Source organism: Echeneis naucrates, chromosome 17 (genome assembly GCF_900963305.1).
Source record: "Echeneis naucrates chromosome 17, fEcheNa1.1, whole genome shotgun sequence".
NCBI classification, from domain to species: Eukaryota; Metazoa; Chordata; class Actinopteri; order Carangiformes; family Echeneidae; genus Echeneis; species Echeneis naucrates.
This window is the reverse complement of record NC_042527.1, coordinates 8,182,156-8,204,740: the sequence shown is the minus strand read 5'-3', so window position 1 is coordinate 8,204,740 and position 22,585 is coordinate 8,182,156. Positions and strand designations below refer to the sequence as shown.

At 40.1% G+C, this 22,585-nt stretch overlaps 2 protein-coding genes across 4 annotated transcripts; both read right to left on the bottom strand.

Moving 5' to 3' along the window:
• On the bottom strand, positions 1 to 12,808 carry ccdc18 (coiled-coil domain containing 18). 3 transcript variants are annotated; one of them, XM_029525735.1, is made up of 27 exons: positions 12,383 to 12,808; positions 12,026 to 12,221; positions 11,659 to 11,817; positions 11,451 to 11,551; positions 11,059 to 11,187; positions 10,794 to 10,890; positions 10,584 to 10,705; positions 10,151 to 10,439; positions 9,823 to 9,910; positions 9,068 to 9,285; positions 8,839 to 8,949; positions 8,298 to 8,429; positions 7,883 to 8,017; positions 7,664 to 7,741; positions 7,447 to 7,563; positions 7,135 to 7,302; positions 5,650 to 5,792; positions 4,705 to 4,868; positions 4,274 to 4,487; positions 3,359 to 3,458; positions 3,123 to 3,266; positions 2,643 to 2,783; positions 2,337 to 2,474; positions 1,597 to 2,019; positions 1,004 to 1,512; positions 775 to 904; positions 1 to 315 (listed from the first exon to the last, which is right to left on the bottom strand). In XM_029525735.1, the coding sequence occupies exons 1-26, from the start codon at positions 12,472 to 12,474 to the stop codon at positions 793 to 795; spliced, it is 4,320 nt and encodes a 1,439-aa protein (XP_029381595.1). In that variant the 5' UTR covers positions 12,475 to 12,808; the 3' UTR covers positions 1 to 315; positions 775 to 792. The 3 variants fall into 3 exon arrangements, with proteins under 3 accessions (XP_029381595.1, XP_029381594.1, XP_029381596.1); XM_029525734.1 differs by having other exon boundaries at positions 2 to 318; positions 775 to 1,512; XM_029525736.1 differs by lacking the exons at positions 12,026 to 12,221; positions 12,383 to 12,808 and having other exon boundaries at positions 3 to 318; positions 775 to 1,512; positions 11,059 to 11,182; positions 11,659 to 11,693.
• A 617-nt stretch (positions 12,809 to 13,425) lies between these two features.
• Positions 13,426 to 22,230, bottom strand: mtf2 (metal response element binding transcription factor 2). The gene is made up of 15 exons (XM_029524678.1): positions 21,968 to 22,230; positions 20,786 to 20,987; positions 20,471 to 20,552; positions 19,074 to 19,184; positions 18,830 to 18,930; positions 18,452 to 18,672; positions 18,240 to 18,335; positions 17,798 to 17,866; positions 17,465 to 17,588; positions 17,103 to 17,170; positions 16,814 to 16,984; positions 16,409 to 16,535; positions 16,143 to 16,198; positions 15,830 to 15,931; positions 13,426 to 15,525 (listed from the first exon to the last, which is right to left on the bottom strand). Exons 1-15 carry the CDS (start codon positions 21,970 to 21,972, stop codon positions 15,150 to 15,152), a joined length of 1,911 nt encoding a protein of 636 aa, XP_029380538.1. The 5' UTR covers positions 21,973 to 22,230; the 3' UTR covers positions 13,426 to 15,149.
• Positions 22,231 to 22,585: the final 355 nt, after the last annotated feature.

The window sequence follows — 22,585 nt, the reverse complement described above, 5'->3', positions numbered from 1 at the left end:
CTGGAGATAAAGTAATTGCATAAAAACAATTTTATTCACTTAACTTATTTACAAATGTGTAAAATTATATCACTATTGGTTAGGAAAAGAAACATTAATAAAGCTCATTCTAAACATCATGCCATTGGATGGTTTTACAGACTGGAACAGTAGTGGTCTCTAAACTGGAAAGATGATCCTTCTTTTTACTCATAGACAATATTGCAGCTTCATTTTAATAACACACCAAGATGGCAGACTTGTGTTTGCTTTGTAAACAGCCCTTCTCCTCTCTGACATCTCCTTGGCAGCACTGCATCACGTGTCCTTGATGTCCTGCTAAAAAGGGGAAAACAAACATTTACCAGTAACACAGCAACACCTCAGTGTAATTGTAAGTAATGGCGTCTAATATGAACAAAAACATTTCTATTCAAACTAATATATATATATATATATATATATAGTTTTGATCTCATACACGCCACTTTTTAATGATAGTGACCACACAAGGAAAACCACTGTGGACTGTAAGAATTATTTTTATTACTAATCAGCCCACTAATTATTCCCTCAATTAATAGGTCAGTCTTTGAATGTCAGAAAGTGGCATGGCCATAATGATATCCCAGAATGAGTTTAGAAAGAGAAATTATGTGTCTGTTAGAATAATGGAAAATATTTCAAAACAGCTTCAAATAATCCCCTGGCCAATTGTTTAACTGATTAACATACAACTAAGATGTAGGTCTAGGATTTAGATTATAGTATATCAGAGAGGAAAGGTGTTTTTACCTGAAGGGCGAGGCTGCATCAGTTCTGTGACAGCTCTGCGGCGCTCCATGGAGAAGTGTCCTCCTGCATGGCTAAAGTCTGATTAACGAACCTCAGCATCCCTGTCAGTGAACTCATGTGGGCCTCCTCCCCGCCATCCACCAGAGTGCACACCGACTCTCTTCTTAACTCACTCAGCTGCTCATTTTCTCCCTCCTGTATCAGGGTAGCCTCCATCTTGGGGTTTCTGTCATCTTGCTTGTCCACCATGTATGTGAGGGGGTTGAAGGAGAGGTCACAAGAAGCTGTTGCCTCCATGGCACTGAGGCCCTGCCAGCTGTGGTCCACTTCATGTGGAAAAGAGGCAGAGGAAGAAGAGTCCCATGACTGATTGATAAAAGCTTCCCTCAGTGTCACCTTCAGACTCAGAGGAAGGTCCAGGGAGGAATTTATACTACTGCTCTGCAGCCAATCACGAGTGTGGTGGCTGTCAGCTTGGTGAGCAGCTGAGGTGGGCTGTATGTATGAATGTGTGTAGTTCGGGGACTGGAGATGAGTTGAGTGAGTGTGTCTGGGAGATTGAACAGTTTGAAGCTTTTTGGGGGAGGAGGGAGGGGAGTGGGCAGGGGAAGAGTGCTCTGGGGAGTGTCTGAATTTGTGCAGAGCTGGGAGAGACAGGGTGTGATTGTAAAGATTTTGGCGGTCAGCAGCTCGCTCCAGACTGGAGATCCTGGTTTGGAGACGGGTCACCTCTGACTCCTATAGGAAAAACAGGAAAAGGATAAGAACCAAAACAGTGAAAAGCCATTCACTGGAATTTTTGTGACTTTCTACAACGAATACCTTGATGAGCAAGGACTCATTGGAAGTCTCTATGGACTTCTCATAGGCCTGCAGCTGAGTCTGGAGCTTGGCAGCCTGGATTCTAGCTTGATTTAACTGGGCACTGAGCTGCTCCAACTGGGCATGGAGGTCAGAGTTTTGGCTTCTGGTTTGCTCATATAGAGCCCTGCTCTGCTCCAGCTGGTCTTTGCTCTGAAGGAGCTGGCTCTGGCTCTGGTCATACTGCGTTTGGAGGTGACTGGCTTGGTTCCGGGTGTGATCCAACTCTTTATTGGTCTGGTCTAGTAGGGCATTGGCTTGCTCAAGTTGGGCCTGGCTCTGCTGAAGCTTAGCAGTAAGTTGTTCTTGTGAAGAGCGCATGGTGGAGGAGATCTGCTCAGAGACTTTGAGGAGCTGACCTCGAGACTGCTGCAGGGACTCCAGCTGGGGAGGAAGGGCCAAAAGAGCTGGGATTGATGTATGAGCTTAAGTGATGTTGATTTTGCTGGTTCACTAGCTATTGTTTGATTTGAGCTTAACTGAAAAAGAACTATATAAAGAGAACCATCACAAATATCAGGAAGAAGTGAGATTAGGGAGGGGGTGTGAGGCAAAACAGAAGTCAAGACAGAAACGGACATAAGGAGTGGACAGTGAGGATCAGGGAGGCTGATTCAAAAGCCTGTGGGTTATGAAAAAAAAAAAAATCACTTGATTGTAGGAGGCTGTCACCAGTTTTATAGCCTCAGTATCTACTGCACCTCCTTGCTGTGCTGCTCCCTCTCCAGCTCCAGCTCCTGCTCCAGAGAGGTGACCGTGTTCTGCAGCTTAGCCTCCGACTGTAGCCACCGTGCCTCCTTCAGCACCAGCTCCTTCTCCACAGCACACAGCCTGACCTCCTGCAGCGATTGAAATGCAGATACAGACCCACCCACAAACACTCACTTACTTTCTCAGAGGACAAACTCAGAAAGCGTTATGCAGAATACAACGTCTGAATAATGAACTAAGTTACTAACAGTTCTGAACAATTTCAGCATGCTAATAATAACATTGATGACCTTTACCTTATCCTTGTTCTGCATCTTTGTGGTGTCAAGCTCTCTGGTCAAAGCTTCACAGCGATGTTGAGTTCCTTCCAGCTGCCGTAGCACAATCTGAAGTTTCTGCTGACATGCATGTAGCTGTTGGCTGATCTCCTGTGACTCCTAACGCCGCAGAACACCCGTCAACACACACAACTTAGGGATATGCAAACATTTGTCCATACATTGCATCATCATGGATTAACTGACTGATAGATGCAATCTGTAGCCTGCGCTTCAAATATTGAAGTTGATTGTAATCAGGGATCTTACTGACAAAAGACTGTAAAACTAAAAGTCACTCCTAACTGGATCTGAGTTAATAAAAACAAAAAATGTTTAGAGTTTAAAAAAGTTTCATTTTCACTTTATTTAAATACATTTTACATTGTAATACAATGTAATGTAAAGTTTGAGCAGCATTTCAACACTTTCTTTTTCCGCTCCTTTACTGTGACCTACCCTGACCTTTGTATTTCTGACTGTGAGCTCCATCTGTGCATCTCTTAGTTCCCTTTCTCTGGTCTCAAGGCTTTGCTGCAGAGACTCCACCTTCCTCTCCATCTCCTGCTTGTGTCCTCTGATCACCACGTCCAGTTGGCTCAGCTGGTAAAAATACAATTTAAATTTTGAAAATGATGGAAACAAAATATTACCTTCAAATTAAATGGAATAGACTTGAGTTTTGGTTTCTGTACCATTTGTGCTCGCTGTTGGAGCTCCCCCTGTTGCTCCTTCAATGCAGTGTCCATGTCTAAAACCTCATGAGTTCTCTCCTCCAACTCCCTCTGGGTGTCACTGTGAAGCCACAGGCAGATATGCAGGCACATGATCCCAATATATCCCTGTAATCATATTTGTCTAAACAAAACTAAGTGAGGCAAGTAATTTCAAGATGGAAAAAGTAGCAGTTGATTCTTGCAGGGTCAAAAACAGGGAACATGGCTTGAGGAGTTCCTGCAGCAGTTTATTGTCTGACATTTTGAGACTGGCCCTTGGGTGGATGGATGGGACTTTATTTAATGCCTCCTCAGGGTGAAACGGGCTCATGACTATGATAGCTGTTATTAAAACAACTATGTGCTTCTTTAAATGGCTTTTTTCCACAGAAGGCATCTGCATGTCTCTGCTGTATAAAGTGCGCAGTTAGACTATGAAAAATCTAAAAATAACAAAGGGAATGTTTAATTATGAAAGAACTAGAATTTGTGGCAATCTATTCTCATGAAATAATTTAAATGCCAGTAAATTTTTTCCCTTTTTCAGTGTTTGATGTACAGTTGCACAGTTTGGATACACTTTGTCATTCAAATGAATAGGAAAGTGTGTCCAAACTGTTGACTGGTAGTGTATTTGATAGAGATCTTCACATTTCACTTTGAAAATATGAGAAAAATATGATGTCGGAAACCACAGCTTATGTGGGGGGGGGTGTGTATCTTTAGAAGTGTTTGTGACACAATTAGAATATATGAATATGGTTTGCAACACAGATGACTCGGATAAAGCACTAGGTATTATTTTTGCAGCAGCATGTGGATATTTTCTGAACATCAGCTTGTCCCCTCTTTCCTATGTGCAGGAGAATATTTCACAAGGAGTCCTATCCTCACCTAAGTTGGACAGTCAATTTTTCCACAGAGGCCTGCCGCTCATCTGCGATTGTTTGTGTTCTCTGCAGAACGTCTTTGAGTTTCTGTAGGTGCTCAAGAGTGTCAGCCAACTCTCCCCGCACCACCTGCAGCTGTCCCTGCAGGACTTGGACCTGTTGGACAGAGTTGAGTTTGTCTGCTTCACAGCGATGTAGCTTTTCCTCCAGATCTACAACTGAGAGGTGCGAGAAAGACAATAAAAATAAACAAGGGAGGAGTTTATGTGAAACTATCACATCAAAATTTAAGTGCTAATTCAACAACAATGATAATAATATTTGTCAGGTATCAAGTGTCTCTTAGCTGAAAAAATAAAACAAAATAAATACTAGTCAAAATAACTGACATTAGAACCTGTTGCATTATTCATATTACGATTTTGCATGTCATACCTATCTCACTCTTTTTGTCAAACTGGGTTTTCATGTGATGCAGGCTCTCCTCCAAATGGGCTATCTCAGAAGTCTTGACAGAGACCTCCTTCCTAAGATGTTGTAGCTCCAACTCTTTCGATACCAGCTCCCCTCGAGACTTTGTCATCTCTGATGTCAAATGGCTGCAAACAGAAATCATATACAACCATTACTCTCACAATTTCACAAGTAAAAAAAAAAAAACAACACATAGAGCTCCACACAAATGGTGCCAACCTTAATGTGAGCAAGGCCCCCATTGTAGCCTTAAAAGAAACAAAAGCCCCCAAAACTACCAGAAAAACGAAATAAACAGGCCTTTTAAGAGCACATCAAACAATGTGTGAGCTATCCTTATAGATCCTACAATAACATCACAAAAATGAAAGTTACAGCCATCCATGCTGACTAAATTCACTCCAAACACATCTTCTGTCTTCCAGTGCTCAAAAAGTGAGATACACATTTATATACACACAACCAAGGAGAATGGGAGGGCTGTTTCATGCCTGCAGAGAAATTATTTGGTAATCATGAGATAGTCTGACAGACTGTGTCAGAATGTTTGACCAAATTTTCTGCAGGACAAGTGAACTGCAGAAAATAGTCAATAAACAAAAGCCTCTTACAGGAGGAATAAAAAACATCCCAAACACTGTAAGATCAGAAGTACTCATTACGAAATGTTTTGGAAAATAGTGAAGTACTGCTGACAAAAACCAACTAAAAAAGTGAGAACTAATGTCATTTTAAATTTATTGGTGAGGTATATAGTAGTTAAACACTCAGTGAGTTAAAAGCCACAACATTTTTACTTATATTAACTCTGTAAGACATCTTTGTATGAGTTTTCATGTTTTCTTTTATCTCTGTTCCCTGTTATCTACATTAAGTGAAAGGCCTTCTGTGTGCAGGTGGTCTTACGTGACAGACTCAGCCAGATGACTATTCTGCTGGTTCATCTTGTGCAGGTTCTCATCTCTTTCCTCAGCATCCCGCTCTCTCCTTTGCACCTCTTCCTGGAGAGAGGCCCTGGCTCGTTCCAGCTGCAGCTCCAGACTGGACACCTATTCACAGACACAGCATCAGGATCCCATATCTATTGCCCACACAAATGAAGGCACAGAGGACACTCACATATTTTAACTGTGAATATTGTATTGTAAAGAAAGTGCCCTAGATATTCCTTTTTTAGTTAGGACCAAACCTTGTCATGTAGGGTTGATCTTATCTCATACTAAAAGCACCTTTCTTTAATGCCTACAAGCTATATGCTTCATGTTTCTTCCCTACACAGGTCAGGTCATTATCTTCAATTTTTGGTGAAGGCCAGAATGTACAACAAGCAACTAAAATGTGCTGATCAAAGTCACAAGTTCACAGAGCTGTTTCCCTTCAAGCAGCGATGCTGATTTACCAGATGTGTGTGATAAGTGCAGGAGGAGCAGTGTCTTAAAAATATCTCTGTTAGACTATAATCACTTGTGTCCTTTATGAATCTATATTACCTCATGCAATTTCATGATTAAATAAAAATGTTAAAACTTTGAGCTTCTTCAGCAAAACCCTCAAGCAACAACCTTACTCATTTAAATCGGTGGAAACAAGTTAATATTCAAGGTAGAAGAGGAATATCTTTTCAGATATCAGGACTCTACATAAAACAAACATAAACTAAGACCTCTGTCAGTCTTACTCCATCTTCTCCCTCTCTTGTGCAGTAGCATTATTGATCCACTTCTTCTGTTCTGTGTTTTTTTTCTGTTTTCTACAGCCACATGAACTTTAAATAAAAGTAAAAGTAAACCCTTCATAACATTATGAAATAATGTCAACATGGAGTATTTAATGCCCATTCATGTGTTTGTGTCCGTTTGTAAAAAACATGTGATTAAGTGTTCCATAAACTCTATGGAAAGAGCTCACTAACAATCAATATGACAATCAACATTTGTATCTATTGATCTAAATGAGCAGAAAAATATCTGAAACACTTATTGTTTACAACTGGGACCAACCATTATCAGTGTTTTAGCTTTATGTAGTGTGAACACTAAAATAACAGATTCTGCACAAAAAATGTCCCCCTGCAACTTTCAGCTTTTTGGTGGTCCTTCAAATGAAATGCTCTAAACAAAAAGGAAAAACAAAGACACATACAAAACAAAAACAAACAAACTAACAAAAAACACCAGTCAGTATAACGCTGACTTTTAATATCAAGCTACTTTGTTTTGTGTATGTTTTTTTTTTGGGGTTTTTTTTTTTTTTGGGTCATTGGTGGTTAAGATTACATTTCCTATAATCCCATTCCACTTTATTTTGCCAAACGTCTTTTCTTATTGTTTTGATTAAGAAACCTTCAGCACCAGATGTTAGATACTGTGCATCTCAATGTCTCTATCCTACCTGGCTCTGCAGCTGGCTCTGGCTCTCCTCCAGTTCAGAGATGCGTGAAGTACTCTCAGTTAGCATGGTCTGCTGCTGCTGGAGAGAAAGCTGAAGCTGCAAGTTCTGCTCACTGGAGCTCTGGCAAACCAGGGAAGTGCTTTGGAGCTTCTCTTGCAGAGAGGACACCTGAAGACAAAAGAACATGGGAAAATGTATGCTTTGATTGGACGCAGAGTAGCAGGGGAGATCAAAAATAGAGGTTAATTTTTATTACATTAAAAGGGTTGACCATGTCAGAAAAACAACCTCTCACCACAGGTAACAGGGTACCTTGTCATTGTTCTTTTGCAGCTGACTCTCATAGTCCATCTTCACCTCCTCCATCTGCTGCAGGTATGAGGCCAATTCTTCTCTACACTCTGACAGAGCAGTCTGTAGCTGACACATCTGAAGTACACACAGAAGTCACACATGGTCCAAACTGCTGACTATGGTGTAACTTGATTTCTGTTCATCTCAAACTAAGTTATTTGTGTTGTTAACAAACCTTTGTGGCAGACTGAGTAGCCTGCTCGTTAAAACTCTGTAGCATATCTTCATGTTGTTTGACTTCAACCTGCTTCTCCTGAAATAATATCAATCAAAACTATTCATATGTGAACACAGTAAAAATACAGTAAACTGCACACCAGAGTAAATTAGAGCTGTTGGACCTTTTACATAAATCTGAAATGGTTCCTGTGCTTCACCCAGGGAGTAACCTTACTTGTGTAAGTTGATGCACAGTTGCCTGAAGCGCAAGAGCTGCCTCCTGAGCCTCGTTTTGTTCCTTCTGACGTAAATGTATCTCTTGCTCCATCTTTAACATCTGGGACTGAGCCTCTTCTATGGACAACTGTAACTGCAGTGGAGAGTATATACTGCTACTTCATACAATGAAATAAACTTTAGAAAATGCATTTCTGTATCAAAAGTATGGAAACAGGCGGCACAATGAGCAGCAACTTGGTGGTATCGTGGATTTATACTGTGAAGTTTTCAATGTTGCCATGCAATATCCCCACTTGAAAGGGAAGGAGCCATCTACCAGAGGTGTTAACTGGTTTTCACTCAAATGACGAGACAGCTTTTCCTTTTTAAGTTCAAAGGAGAGAAAGTGTGCCTAAAAAAGTGTAAATCACCGTTTGTATTCTGTGTTGTTGCTCCAAGGATTGTTGAGAATGTAATCTTTTACATTTGTCCAAAGATTGTTGATACTCTCTTTGTTTTTTGGTCATCAGGGACTGGTAATGCTGAAGAGTGCTGGTCTTGTCCTGTAATTAGATAAAGTGCACAAAAGGCTTTTGGGGGGGGGGGGGTCATCAAATTGTTCATACAAGGCAACAAGATTATGTCAACACACATCAATGTCCAACCATAGGTAGTCAGCTCCAAACTCTTCTGTCCACACCTGGCATTAAAATTTGTCACTAAACTTGTTTGAAGTGATCAAATGTAAATGGACTATATAAACAATTTCATATTCACATTTGGCCCAAATGCTGACAGATCTCAAAAGCTGCCTACTTGGGTCCTGATCGCCTGAAACAGACACAGCTCTGTACAGGACCTGAAACTCATTGTGTGTTTTGGAGGTGTCAGTTCCTTCATAGATAAACTGACCATAGCGTGCCTCTTTGTGTTAAAGAGAGAAAAATGGTTGTATTAGTGTGGTTGTCATACCAGTAGCACATTCTCCAGTTCAGTATTTTTCAGTGCAGCCTGACTGTAGGCTGAGGTTTTTTCCTGTAACTGTTTCTCCAATGCAGCCACACGTGCACTTTTTCTCTTCAACTGAAATGAATCAGAGAGAGAAGAATGAAAAGCTGCTATGAGTATGTCAGCATAATAACACAATACAATAATTGCTCAAAAATAAAACAAAGTAAAAAAAGAAAAAGAAAAAAGATACCTCTTTCTCTGTGTCAGTGGCTTGGCTGACTTTGTCAAGCAGTTCTGTATGGAGGTTTTGGTAATGGGAGGCTCTCTGGGCCATAGAGCTCTGCAAGGAAGTTATCTCCTCCTGGGCTCTTCTCTGTTGTTCATGAAGCCGCTCGACCTCGCAATATTGTTTCTTCCGCTCAGCCTCCTTCGACTGTAGTACCCGCAGCAGCTGCTGATAACCGTCACCTGCAAGGATTTAGAGACCTGCCATCTAATGCCATTTCATTAACTATATATGCACATTGTGTATGCACAGATGTATGTTTTCCCAAACTGAAGTTGGACACACATACATATATATATATATATATATACACACACACACAACTGAAGCAAAATGTGATGCAGAGTGGGGGGAAAAAAAAAAAAAAAAAAAAAAAATATATATATATATATATATATATATAAAAACAAATCTAAATTAACAGGCATTTATAAAGACGAGGGATTAATTTAAGACAAAATCCAAAGGAGTTGAAACATAGCATGAAAACTTTGACAACAACTCTTGACAACTCTTGGTCACATGAGATCATCGAGCAGTTTGATGAGTATTAAAATTAATTTTATGCTCTGAACCTCACAGTCACCAGATCACAACACCAAAACAATTGAACACTTCCAGGAGGGTTCAGCCCAATGTGTTTTTATCCAACAACTTTCAAAGACAAAATGTTGGTTTTTCAATTAATGTGTCACATGTCAGTCACAGTAAATTGTTACCTGGCTTTAGCTTGAGCACTTGAGCTGATCCTGAATAGTCCATTGGGGGCAACATGCATGGCCTCACGCAAAGTGACCCCACTGCACCCTGAAGTTAAAAAATAGCATAAGACAACAGTGAACGCATCATTTCCTGCAGAAGATGAGCTAAATTAATAAGTAGAACAGCTTGTTTGCCAAAGTTGCTGTGGTACCAAAACAAAGTTTGGGAAACAGAGAAACTAATGATGTAATTATCCCTTGGGTTAACCCCTGTGGTCTGCTTGACAGAAGAATGTGACCTGTGAATACATGGGACAATATCAGTGACTATATTATGCTTCTCCACCTCTTGTAGATGTAGCAGGGCCAGTATGGCCTCTAAGCTGGACAGCTCTGCCCTGCTCTGCTGAGCTTCTCGGTGGCTCTGAGCCACCTTCTGCTCCTGGCTCTGTGTTACACTCAGCAGGTCTTCCAGCTCCCTGCGCAGAGAGGCCAACTCCCTGGACTCTGCTCCTTGCTGCACAAGCTGCTGCTCCAGAAGTGAGACCTGCCGTCTGGCCTCTTCCAGCTGAGCCTGGAGGTCTATGTGCTCAGCAGCCAGATACTTGGTCTGCCTCACCTCCTCCTTCAGCTGGCTGTATGGCAGAATGAAGGAGATTGAAACAAAAAACTCTTAAAATCTGAAACCCTCCCCATATTTTAGTTTACATTTACAAATATATATTAAAAAAAACAACAACAATGATACATGAATGATTACATGAGATGCTCACGTCTACCTGATTGTTTGACTCTGTTCTGTCTTTTCTCTTTGAAACACAGTGCACTTCATCTCAAGCTCTTCTTTTCCTCTGTCACACTCAATAAGACTCTCTTTTAGTTTCTTCTCACTCTCCATCACCTTAAAAACACATGCAATGAAAATGTATGTAAAAAATATACATGAAAATTTGAATAATTAGAATTTAATCATTATTAATTAAAATTACCCCCTTCAGTTTAACAGAAATTGTGGCTTTGTAATCTTTGAAAGCTTCTTTGAGTTTTTCTGCATTTTCTAGTGCTTGGTTCCTTTGTTGCTCAGCCCTGTAAGGAATGATATAGGACATATATTAAGTTTTCAACAATAACATATACAAAAAGTGAAAGTTACTTAGACATGGGATATCAGGATAAAAGACCCCTTCACTGTGGTGACATGAATGTTGTTGAGAAGTTATGCCCAAATAACAACACATAACAACAATACATAACCGTTTTCCAAGTGCAATCTTGTTATCCAGTTCTTCTCTGAGCATATTCAGCTCTTCAGTCAGACTCGCCACCATAATGCCATTGTGAGCTGCTGCCTCCTCGCTATACTCAGCCCTCAGCTCTGCTGCACTAGGAAACAAACACAGATAGTTCATTGAGATATTAATGTAAAAATGAAATCACTGAAATTTACAATCAAGCCTTCCCCAGTTGGCGTACTGAACAGCTGATCCAAAACACAACATGATTATTAACTGCCTCCATAGCACTTTTCAAACACATCAAACTTAACTACAAATTAGTAGTGTATAGTGTATATAAATACAACTTCCACATTAAAACTGCATACACAGAAATATCTTCATAAATATATGTGAAGGTCACAAGCTTACTTTAGTTCTTTGGCTTGAATCTCCAGTTTAGCTTGAAGCTGACAAATCTGCTCACTCATGATTGGGTTTGTAAGCCCAATCCTGGGACCTCTTAGGTGGCGCTGAAAAAAGCAACTGCATATGCATTCAATGTACTTACGGTAGCAGAAGGTTATCTTTTTTGCTTTTAACACATTTATTCCCTTAATCAGCTGTGTAGAGATCATACCTGAGACTTAGAGGAGGCCAATTCATACTGAAGTCCATCAGTGTTACTGATGAGCTGCTCATCCTGCATGTTAAGACGGGCGTTCTCCTGGCGTACACAGCTTGCCTTCCTCCTCAAAGAGGAATCCATGTCAACTGACCTGATCTTGACTGAAGCTGACTGTATGGTGGTAAGAAGATAGGTGTGACTGAGGGGTGTGTAGGAGTGTATAGTACTTTATTTTTAAATTTACATTTGGAATATTCTACACATCAGGTCGATTGCCAGTTATCTTGGTAATGGTATTTATTAGTTAGTTAAAAGCCTAACTGATACTAAAGAGGGTGACTGATTACATAATCAACTTTTCAATCACGCAGATACTCACTCCAGAAATGGAAGAAGGTGGACTCAAACTACGAACAGCGCGTCTCTCAGCCATCCCACTAGCAGGGCTCTTTTGGTGAAAACAGCCTGACTGGGACAGGGGGACATCAGGCGTCCGCAGCTCTCTTAACGTCAGCCGATCTGGACTCTGCTGAATACACTTTCCATTGAGACCCTCCGCATGACTGTACAAGGGGCTGGTGAGGAGGAGATCGAGGGAGGGAAGAGATTATTTAGGGTTATAATACAGGATTACCGACCCGTTGGAGTGCTCTCAAATGATGACTGCAGGTTTACGGTAGAAGACTTCAGTGAGGAACAGCTGACCAGGCTGCGGTCATGTCACGCTGTTACGCACCTCAGCTTCTGCCCCACACTCTGCAGGCTCTGTTCCGTCAGTCGACGCCATCTGAACACATCTTGGCTTAAACTCTCCTGGTCCTCCACCATTGAACTAACGATACAGACATGTCGACCTAAAGCTAATCAAAAACATGCTCACTGAGTTTAGGTTTAGTCTCTTCGACATTGTGACTTATTCGGCTACGGTTCAGAGTATCAAACTAGCTAGCACAGTTCTGCAGGCTCAGTGTAAAGATGCTACAGGTGGCTCACCAGTTACCGTTATTGTTGTTTATCGAAGAAACGCTATCACCGACCAGACAACAGCCTTTATCTTTTCAATTCAAAGTTATTTTTCCGTCGCAGCGATATATTTAAATAACATAACTTTTAGCTGAGTAAGACCTCCCAGTTACATGAGTGCAGCCCTACCGAAGCCACTGTTACCAGAACGTTTGTATTTTGCTTTCCGCCCACATTTGAACAACGCGTCTTATGATTGGATAAAACGCCTCAGCCTGTAACGTGATTGGCCGAGAGGGTCGTCAATGGCAGCAGCCGCGTGAGCGCCGACGTTGTCAACGGCAGGTTTTTCTGGCAAATTAATCCAAACAGTACACAACAAGACAGTTAAAAATATCTGCTTTATTATCCTTTAACAAAACAAGTTCAAAAGTAACACGTCAACCTATATAATGATGTGTAAAAACGTAATAAGAGGAATCTCAAGAGACAAAGCAGACGTATGTTCTTTGGCTGCAGAGGCCCGCTGGAGGTCATGGAGGCTCACTGACCGGACAGAGAGCGGCTTCAGACGCGCTCACCGCATCTCTGCTATGAAGAGGTATCAAAGTCAAACAGACAGCCACTCAGTATTCACCTCTCGCCATGACATACAGCATATTAGTTTTCCAGTGACTGTGTTTAAACAAGCAAGTGTAGCAGTGAAAATGGACTACAAATTATATATATATATATATATATATATATATATATATATATATATATATATATATATATATATATATATATATATATATATATATATAAAAACTGGTGAGCCACCTGTAGCATAATTACATAAAGGTCCAAAAAACAAACAGTGGACCTGGTATAAAAATACTGACCAAAAATACTGAGTAAATAACTTGCATCCAAACCTCCTGTCAAGCTGCAGGTGCTGGCCTATGCTGTACAGTGGAGTTTTCGGGCACGTCCTGAGTGTTTAGACTACAAGGTGAACTTGACTGTAAAAGCACAAACCCAAGTGTGTTTTTAAATTATTTTGTTGCACCCATCACATGACAAAATTTAAAGCACCTGAGTCAAATTGTCAAAATAGTGATGCTGGAGCTCATTGTAGTCATGCTGTATGAAACAAAACATTTGTCCAGGGCTAACTTGCATAGGCAGCACAAAAAACAAAAAACAGAAAAACAGTTCTGTCTGGGAAATGGGTGTACAACATTCATCTTACTCAGCACTTTATTTTTGGAATAACTATCAAAAAGTAAAAACTAAATAGGTCCTTACAAGACTTCAAAGTTAAAGTTCATCAATTTCAAATGAAAATGCTTTAAAAATTATATATATTTAGATAAAGACACAGAATTTTCCAACAAAATATTTGCTGCGAACAGGAAAATTTGTTTTTCATAATGGATAGTTTCCTTGTTATTTCCATGGTGGGGATATTTAACAATTATACATATTTTGTGGATATTCTTTTTGAGTTTTGCACTTCCAATTTTAACTGGGTAGTATGACGTACTTGCTAAATGATGCCTTGTAGGAGCTGAAAAGGCTGAACTGATCTGTTTGAAGTGAGATAATGGCCTGAAAAATATAATTTGATATGTGCAACCACCAATTTAAAAGAAGAAGAAAATCTGAGAGATATGCCATGTGGAACAGAACAGGCATATGAGAAAGCAGAAGTAAAAAAAAGAAAAAGGTAACATTAAACATAGTATAATTCTATATAAAATAAACATTTGCAGCAGCACATCTCTTTTGTTGTGAACTCCTCCTGAGCTGCTCACAAAAGAGCACACTCTCCAAACATCACAGAAGGATCTATCTGCCCAGGGCAACAAGAGGTACAGTTGGGAATGGAGAATGAGGGGTCACTGAAAAGGGTCATGTTTTTATTTTTGCAAATGTGTTAAGAAAATAAATGTTAACCAAAGAAATTCCTCATTGCATGATTGCAGTTTGTCAAAATATGTCTGAATAAAATGTGCCCTCTTTCTCACATCACCCAAGATTCACCATGTAAATGCCTGGAAAACTACAATTTGTTAATTGTATACAGTTTCTTAATTGTTTCTGGAAATGAAAGCATATCACTGGGTCAAAAAAAACAAAAAAAAAAAAAAAAAAATCAAGCAAATAACGGTTCACTGAAAGCCTACAGGTGCACTGCACTGATCAATTATCAGACCCCGAAGAAGTAGGGGTTCCTGTAAACACTCAATGTAGATGAAAGTTAAAGAGCAAAATAACACATGGTGTGGTATAACTACAATGTTTCAACTTGATCACTGAAATGTAATCTTTCTAAAGAAGAAAGTACATGTTCATATGTGCTATTATCACACTGGGCTGCACAGAACCAGTAGGCTTTACAGTAAGCTTATCAGGCAAAACTTGCTCCTGTCTAAACTAAACAAAAGGCATATGTCATTTAATGCTCCAAACACTGGCTGTCCAAGAGTCCTCATCACAGCCATAAACCTCTTCTAGGTGCTGGTAAAAAGTTAGAAATGATGACATTGACAAGCCTAGGAGGCTGTTACTCCCTCCCACTCCACCAGGTACTGCACCTTGCCGTCGAGGGTGACCCGTCGGGCCAGGACTTTGTATTTCTCCCCACAAGCCAATCGCCCAGCTGCTCCAAAATAGCTGCTGATGGAGCTCTTGAGGTGGGAGAGCTGGCTATTGGGGTCCATGCCATGAACTATGTCTGTTGAGTGAAGCCCTGGGAGGGCACTCAGCATCTCTGTCGCTGAGGGGTTTGGTTCAGCATGGCTTGGAGGGGGGATTTCCGGGTTAGGGGGTTGCAGGGCCCGTCGTGGCCGCCCGCGTTTCCTCTTTAAGGGTGGAGAGGAAATGGGCATGATACAGGCTGTCGTGAGTGTCTTGCTGGAGCTACAGAGGCTGGAGGATATTTGACAGGAAAAGAGGAAGTTAGAAAACTGACTTTAATTCAGAGGGAAATAAACAAAGTACACATAAAGGGTGAATGCAAAAAAGATAGATACTGACAATGTCAGCATGCCAATGTCAAGGAGGTTTCAGTGTTTATTATTAAAATACATGTCATGTCAAGGAGAATTTGCACATATGCCAATAATAATGTTAGTCTATCTGAATATTTTATACAGCAAACTTAAATTCACAAATATCAACCTCAAGGAACCACAGATGTCAAAGTGAGACAATACATACATACAGTACATACCTAGACTGTCTTGAAATGCTAGTTGAGGTAGTTTCAGAGGTGCTCAGGGCTCCTATGGATTCCACATCTGAAGTTTGTGAAGGCAACAGAGACCTTTCATTCCTAGTATTGTATTAACAGTGAAGTAACAAAGGGAGACAGAAACAATATTAATGAAAACAGTTCAAAACCCACAGAAAAAGAAAAATGCAGCTGAAGCCAACTGTCAAACTGGTGCTGAGCTTCAGCCTGTCATTGGTGCCAGTGTTTTATGTTAAAGGTGTGCATCTATGCTTCAGTACTTGCCAGAAGAAATGCACATTATCTCACTTACTTGATAGTTAAGTGATCCAATACATGGGACTCTAGTGGTAGAGGTTTTCTTATATGCTGTCAAACCAAAGTAAGAAGTGTTAGATTAGAAGATAACCCACTGAGAAATACTAACTTTTTCCGTGTCCATTAGAAGTTAGTTATATCCCAAACATGGCTGTGTGAGCCAAGAAATATACAGAATGTACAAACACCTAACTCCTAAGATATGTGCACACCTAGCCTACGCCCATTAAGACACACATGCAAATCCAAATACGCACACACCTGGGACAAAGGTTCACCAGAGCGTTGTGGCTTAGCCAGAGATTCCAGAGAACGAGCTCCTTGCTTCTTCTTTTTCTTTTTCTTCTTCTTCCTCTTCTCTGTGCCATTAGTTAACCTACTGCAAGTCCTAGAGGAGAGGAACATTATTTTTCAAGTTTCACAAGTTGTGACAGCTGTGTATTAAAAACACTGAAACAGTAAACACTCCCATATTATGAAACAGAGTGCAGGACAGTATCAAATTACTACCTTTTGTAGGTTTTATCACATTTGACCTTTAGATTTTCGCTTTCAACTATGAATGTTAAAGGATAAGTTTAGTATAATTAACAGGGTCAGTTCATATTATGACTTAAAATAAAGGGTCCAAATCTGAAGTGATGTTCCCCATGTTTTACATCTTACCCCATGCCAGAGAGAGCTTTGGTGGACTTGCATCCCTTAATGGTGATTTCATGTGAAGCCCTCTCCATCACTCTGCTGGTTGGCTCATCAGAATTGGGTGGAGAGGGAGGGAAACGGATCCTCAGTCCAAATAGGTGCTTCTTTTTCTTTACCTCCTTCCCTGACATGAACCTGGGAGAGACAGAAAAGGGAGAGCATAATGATGGGTAGTGAAACAACAAAGCCAGGTTACCACGTTCAGATTATCATCTGCATGACACACAATTAAAAGGAGAAGGAAGTGACTTGCATGCTGTTGTTGTTGTTCAGTGCCTCCAGAACACATTCATATCGCTCTGATCTTGGAGTGTTGGCAAGCTGCAGGCATAGGGGAAGGGAGATTACCAAACAGGAAAGTTAGGATGCAAGGGACAAAAAACAAAAACTAAAACAAGTAGTTTCATAAGACAGTCCCACTGATTATGTATTGTAATGTCGTAATAATAGCTGTTGAATCAATTAACCCTCTATGAACCCTCCAATGTGTTTGTTTGTTTTTTTTTTTAAGTTGCAAGATACTAATACTAACATTACTTCCGATTAATAAACACAGCACCCTTAAGTTACTACACACATTGTATGTGTAACTAGATTTTTTAAATAGGCCTTCACCTCCCCAAGCTGCAGCAGCTCCCAGTTGTCGTTAATGTATGCCATCAGGTGCATCTCAGAGTCAAAATACTTCTTCTTATGGATCACACTCAAGTTGTACAAGCTCAAGTGGGTGACATCCTCCCTGAAACATTTTAGTAAAAGCAAGGTCAGTACTGTACTCGCCTAAATGCCAATGCATAAAATAATACATCCAAGACTGAAACTTCGTAATGGGACTCAACTCTGAATTGTAAGCTGGACAGTAATATCTAAAACAGGCTACTTTAGAAAGAAAGAAAGCAACATGCTGGTGTCAAAGGTAAGCAAAGATGCATCTCGAAATGCATTTACCATGTGAGAGGCAGGCGGCTGAGGTATTCTGGTCCACCATTGCAAACAGAGCAAATAAACAGATAAAACCTGCAGAAAAAGAAGGCAAAAATAAATCAATAAAAAATATTAATTGAAATAATAAATAATAATAATAATAAAATAAATAATCACCCCATCAGATGGGTTATTTTACTTCATTATACTTATACATTATAATTTTGCAATCATTTTGTCCACTATATATCCCACATTTTTCATAGAAGGAAAGCTTGTAAATTCTTTTACTATTTCTTGAAGGCTGTAAAACTGAGGTAATGTTGGTAATGTTCACTGCAATTTTAATATTCAATATGTAATTGATTTAGAAAGCCAGGTAGACAATAGTAGCCTTTTCAACAACCATTGTGTAGATATGGTCATGAATATGGTGAAACATGTTTTAGTATAGCGGTTGGTGCACCTGTCACCATAGAGCAAGGGCATCTGTAAACAATGTAGACAGGCCTCATGGAACCACTGCTGACACCTGTCACACTGCAACATCTTCAGGTACCAGCTAGAAGAAAAAGAGAAACAATTAGTCAACTGCACTAGCATGCATGATAAGATTCTATTAAAAAAATAAAAAAAATCCTTGAATATGAGCTTTTAAATATGCTAGATGTTACTCACTCTCCAGGGCCCCCACAGTAGCAGTAACACTGCTGGATGTTAGTCTTGTGTCCTTGGTCCCAAACTAGCTCCTCTAGAGCATATGGGAAGGACAGGTGCAGCTGCATGTGCTGGTGCTGCTGGTGCTGCTGCTGCTGCTGCTGTTGTTGCTGTTGTTGCTGGTGTTGCTGCTGTTGTAGAAAATCTTTACCAGACGCTCCCCTCCTGTGTGAGCCCCCCCTCTGTACACCAAAAAAGAAAAAAAAAAAAGGCGTGTTTAAAACTATGCATACACAAACTATTTACCTTTCAGATTTTCTTATAGTGACTCAGTCTATTTGTGTAATCAACTTCTGCACTAAAGGGTTTGATCATTTATACTCAAAACAAAAGCTGCACCTTCGGTATTGATGTAAGCTCACACTCTGAGCAGAGCCACTTGTCATCCGAGTCAATGACAAAGGCGTCAATGATGGGGGAGTGGCAGAGCTGATGGTAGCCTTAAAGACAACAAACATAATTAAACCAAGCTGCTATTTACTGTGTCACAAACACCCCAATGGCCAGAGATTAGAGCTCAATTACAAGATGAAGTGAGAGGCTCAATGTGATGTTTAAGAGTATCAGAGACAGCAAACAGTACCTTGTCCACACTTGTCACAAATGACAATCTCATTGGGTTCTTCTGAAGTTTCATCCTGGCATATGGAGCACACAATGTCATCTTCCTCATCATCGTCATCATCTTCATCACCTGAAATAGAATATGTTACAGAAAACAATTTGACAATGCTTTAACAATTTCCAATTATGCAGATTCATAAGCAAGCAGCTGAAATTGTGTTTTAATGAGGAGACAAGTGACTATTCTGAGTTATTAGGACAATGAAAAGAAACATTTATTTTTAAATGTGAAAAAAAAATTCAATTCACCATGATGGTACCAAAACATTAGATATATTCAAAAACCTGGTCTAATAAAACCAAATACAGAGGTGTGGACAATTATATACTACTTGGATGAGAAAATGTGTTTTCATCTGACTATTCATCTGAATATAATTTATTGGCCTGAACCATATTATGCGTCTCGTCTTTTTTCAGATTGCCATTGCATCTAACAATATAACATGGAACTGGGAAATGGGTAGGCGGCTTGTAAATTAGGGAACACTCATTCAAAGTAAAAATATTTATGTCACTGATACCTCCCATATAAAAACAAGTGAAACAATCACAGCAACAATTGACCTGCTCTGAAAAGAAATAAAACATCAGATCAGTTCCGTATTGGTCTAATTAATGCCTGACATTCGTTCATTTATCTTCTATTGCTTATCCATTTCTGGGTCACAGGAAGCCAATCCCAGCTCACGTTGGGCGAGGGGCACGGTCACCCTGGACAGATCACCAGTCCATCACAAGGCCAACACACAGAGACAAACAACCACTCACACCTTCTGGCAATTTAGAGTCACCAATTAACTTAAATACACATCTTTAGAGTGTGAGGTAACTGGAATACCTGGAGGAAAACAACACAGGCACATACAAACCCTCCAAAGTAAGGGAAATTACAATGAGAACTTACAGCTGGGTGGGAACACAAGGATCAAGTCTATTTACAAATAACTAATATTAAATAGCAAATATTCAGTTAAAGGACAAATATTTGTTACTTTATTTTATCTGTCACAAATCAGGTTTCCTACAGGTATTTTAACTGAATTTATTAGAATGACCCCAGTCTCTTTATACAACTCTGCTTTGCGTGACCACATGTAATCAATGCACTGCAGCTGTGCTGATGCACACTCAACAGTTAACTGTCAGTAAGGGAGATAAGTAAGGGAAACACGGGTGTGAACAGTCCAATATAAATTCAGGAATTCCACCAAAATAACATAAGATGTACCCAAAGCCATTAAAAAAAGCTTCATATAATCTTTTATATTCTTGGTAATTGAATTAATTGAAATTTAATTTAAATTTAATAAGATGTAAGATGTGTATATTTAAGAAGATAAGTAAAGATTTTACCTGTCTGAATATCCTTCCAAAGCACCCATGACTTTGACCGGTCCTCAAAGACAACAAAACAGCGCTGTTTATGGCGATCTATCTGAAAAAGACATGAAAAAAATAGACATGTTCCTTAAAATAATGTTTTTATGGTTACATACTGTTAATATCTGAACACACTACAGAGGAATGGCACAGCTACCAAAAGAAGCAAACTAAATCTAAAAACCCTATCAAAGATTTCACACTTGACAGTTTCAGTATGGAAATCGTATGGTATATGCGTTAGAGAACTAATTACAGTACTAAGGAGCTTGCTTCATTTACACTAACTTTTGTGATTGTCCCCAAGTAGAACAAGCCATCTGACCACCGGGCCAAGACATCCTGTCCCTCTGTAAACCTGCCCGACATGCCGTCTTCTCCATACTCCCCCCTAGCAGAAAGGCTTGTGGGAGACAAGGGCACAGCCTGCTGCTGCCGCTGGGGGTGGGCTCTCTGATGGACAGACAGGTGGGCCACAACCCCTGAGTCTCTGAAAAATTAAGAAAATGCATTCTTTTATTTTTTTCCAAGTGAATTATGTGCAACAGTTTTTCTTTGTTCATTTGGATATTTCATTCTTTGCCCATCAATGTTTTGGATGTCTGTATTTACGTCTTAATAGTTCCAAACATAAGAAAAATGCAACAGCTTGCTCTTTTCCATGATGACTCAGGATGAAATGTTTCTTATCTGGTTTAAATCTGGTTAAGAGAATCTGGTTTAAAGAAAATACTAACATCAATATCAATACTTGAATTTGCAACACTGGTGTAATTTCTTTGTACCTGATAACAAAAGGAAATAGGCAAATACTGCCATGTTTGTGTAATCGTGATGGAAAATACAAGGATGATTTTGTGATTGAAGACATTACAAAACATTGGCCCTTAATGAAACACGACATTCTCCCTGCTGTGGGTACAAACAACAGGTAATTATAATCATTGATACTAATTGGCAAATAATTAAGACTGAGCAGTCAGTACAATGGCTGGAGGGCCGTGCTCAGAATTTCTTTAACCTAGCCCATACCCCCCACAAAAACATGAAATAAATAAATAAATAAAAGAAAGTGTAAATGGGCAGGTCAATGAAATTCATTTTAAATGTCCTTTGAATATCGGTGGCAGTTATATTTCTATAAATGCAACAGTAAATACATTTGATCTGCTGTTTATGAAGTTAGACACAGATTGAAGAGTTAAATGTTAGTCTTCCTTTAAGCCAGGCAGGTCGACAGTCCCTTTGTTTGAGACCTGGGTGAACACGCTCGGGACGAGGCTGATCAGAGGCTAAAGGGACAGACTGAGACACCGCAGCTCGGTGAAACAGTGGCCGGAGCATGAAGCTGTTAGCAACAGGCCCGATTGTTAGCATGAATTGCCCGCATGCGGAGCCGCAACCCGGGGCAGGTCGCTGACCGTCGGACCCACACCCCCCAACAGGAGGAAAACATGATGACAACAATACCTCATTCGGTCTTCTCCGCTTCTACCAACCACTCGAACGACAAAAAAAACTCGAGAGGAAAAGCCGCTGTTATCCCGCTCCTTCCGCCGTAGAAAACTACCTCAAAAGTGCATCGCGGGAACTTGAGGGGCTTGTGGCTTCTTCAGAAAATAACAAACGGCTCATTTTCCCCCAGCACGTTCGCCATTTTGGTTTCCCGCTGATGGTCGGGGAGTGCATTATGGGAAGAAGCTGCCGCCGCTGCTGGCAGCCGCTGTGGCTTCACCTTTTTTCAAACATTTGAAAATGTAGGCAGGGCACTTAGCTACCAAACACAGCACATCCGCCCCTTAAAGAAGCACAGGGACTATTTACTTTTTTGGAACCTCTACACTTTGTTTGCACACTTTACTCCGCCAACGTTGGATCAGAGGACAAACTAACGCTTTCAGTATCATTTATTATCGGTCAGAGATTTTAGCAGATTAAACACATATTTCTTCACGAGGTGCACATTATTAAACAGAATGTAATCTAATAACCATGTGGACATTTTAACCACTTAATGAAGACACAACGTCATATGCTATTTACTGAATAGGTTTATTTTTGGATGTGGTGATCGGAAGTTGTGTTCGG

What these genes read in the sequence shown, in the direction of transcription:
- ccdc18 (XM_029525734.1), bottom strand. Translation starts at nt 12,474, where the DNA reads ATGGTGGAGGACCAGGAGAGTTTAAGCCAAGATGTGTTCAGATGGCGT. An exon ending in TGACAAAAAGAGTGAGATAG is followed by an intron (nt 4,488 to 4,704) that starts GTATGACATGCA and finishes CGCACCTCTCAG; the next exon opens with TTGTAGATCTGGAGGAAAAG. An exon ending in TCAGAAATACAAAGGTCAGG is followed by an intron (nt 2,784 to 3,122) that starts GTAGGTCACAGT and finishes CTGCGGCGTTAG; the next exon opens with GAGTCACAGGAGATCAGCCA.
- mtf2 (XM_029524678.1), bottom strand. An exon ending in CCCTTGCTCTATGGTGACAG is followed by an intron (nt 17,867 to 18,239) that starts GTGCACCAACCG and finishes CTTTTTCTGCAG; the next exon opens with GTTTTATCTGTTTATTTGCT. An exon ending in AGCATTTCAAGACAGTCTAG is followed by an intron (nt 15,526 to 15,829) that starts GTATGTACTGTA and finishes AATATCCTCCAG; the next exon opens with CCTCTGTAGCTCCAGCAAGA.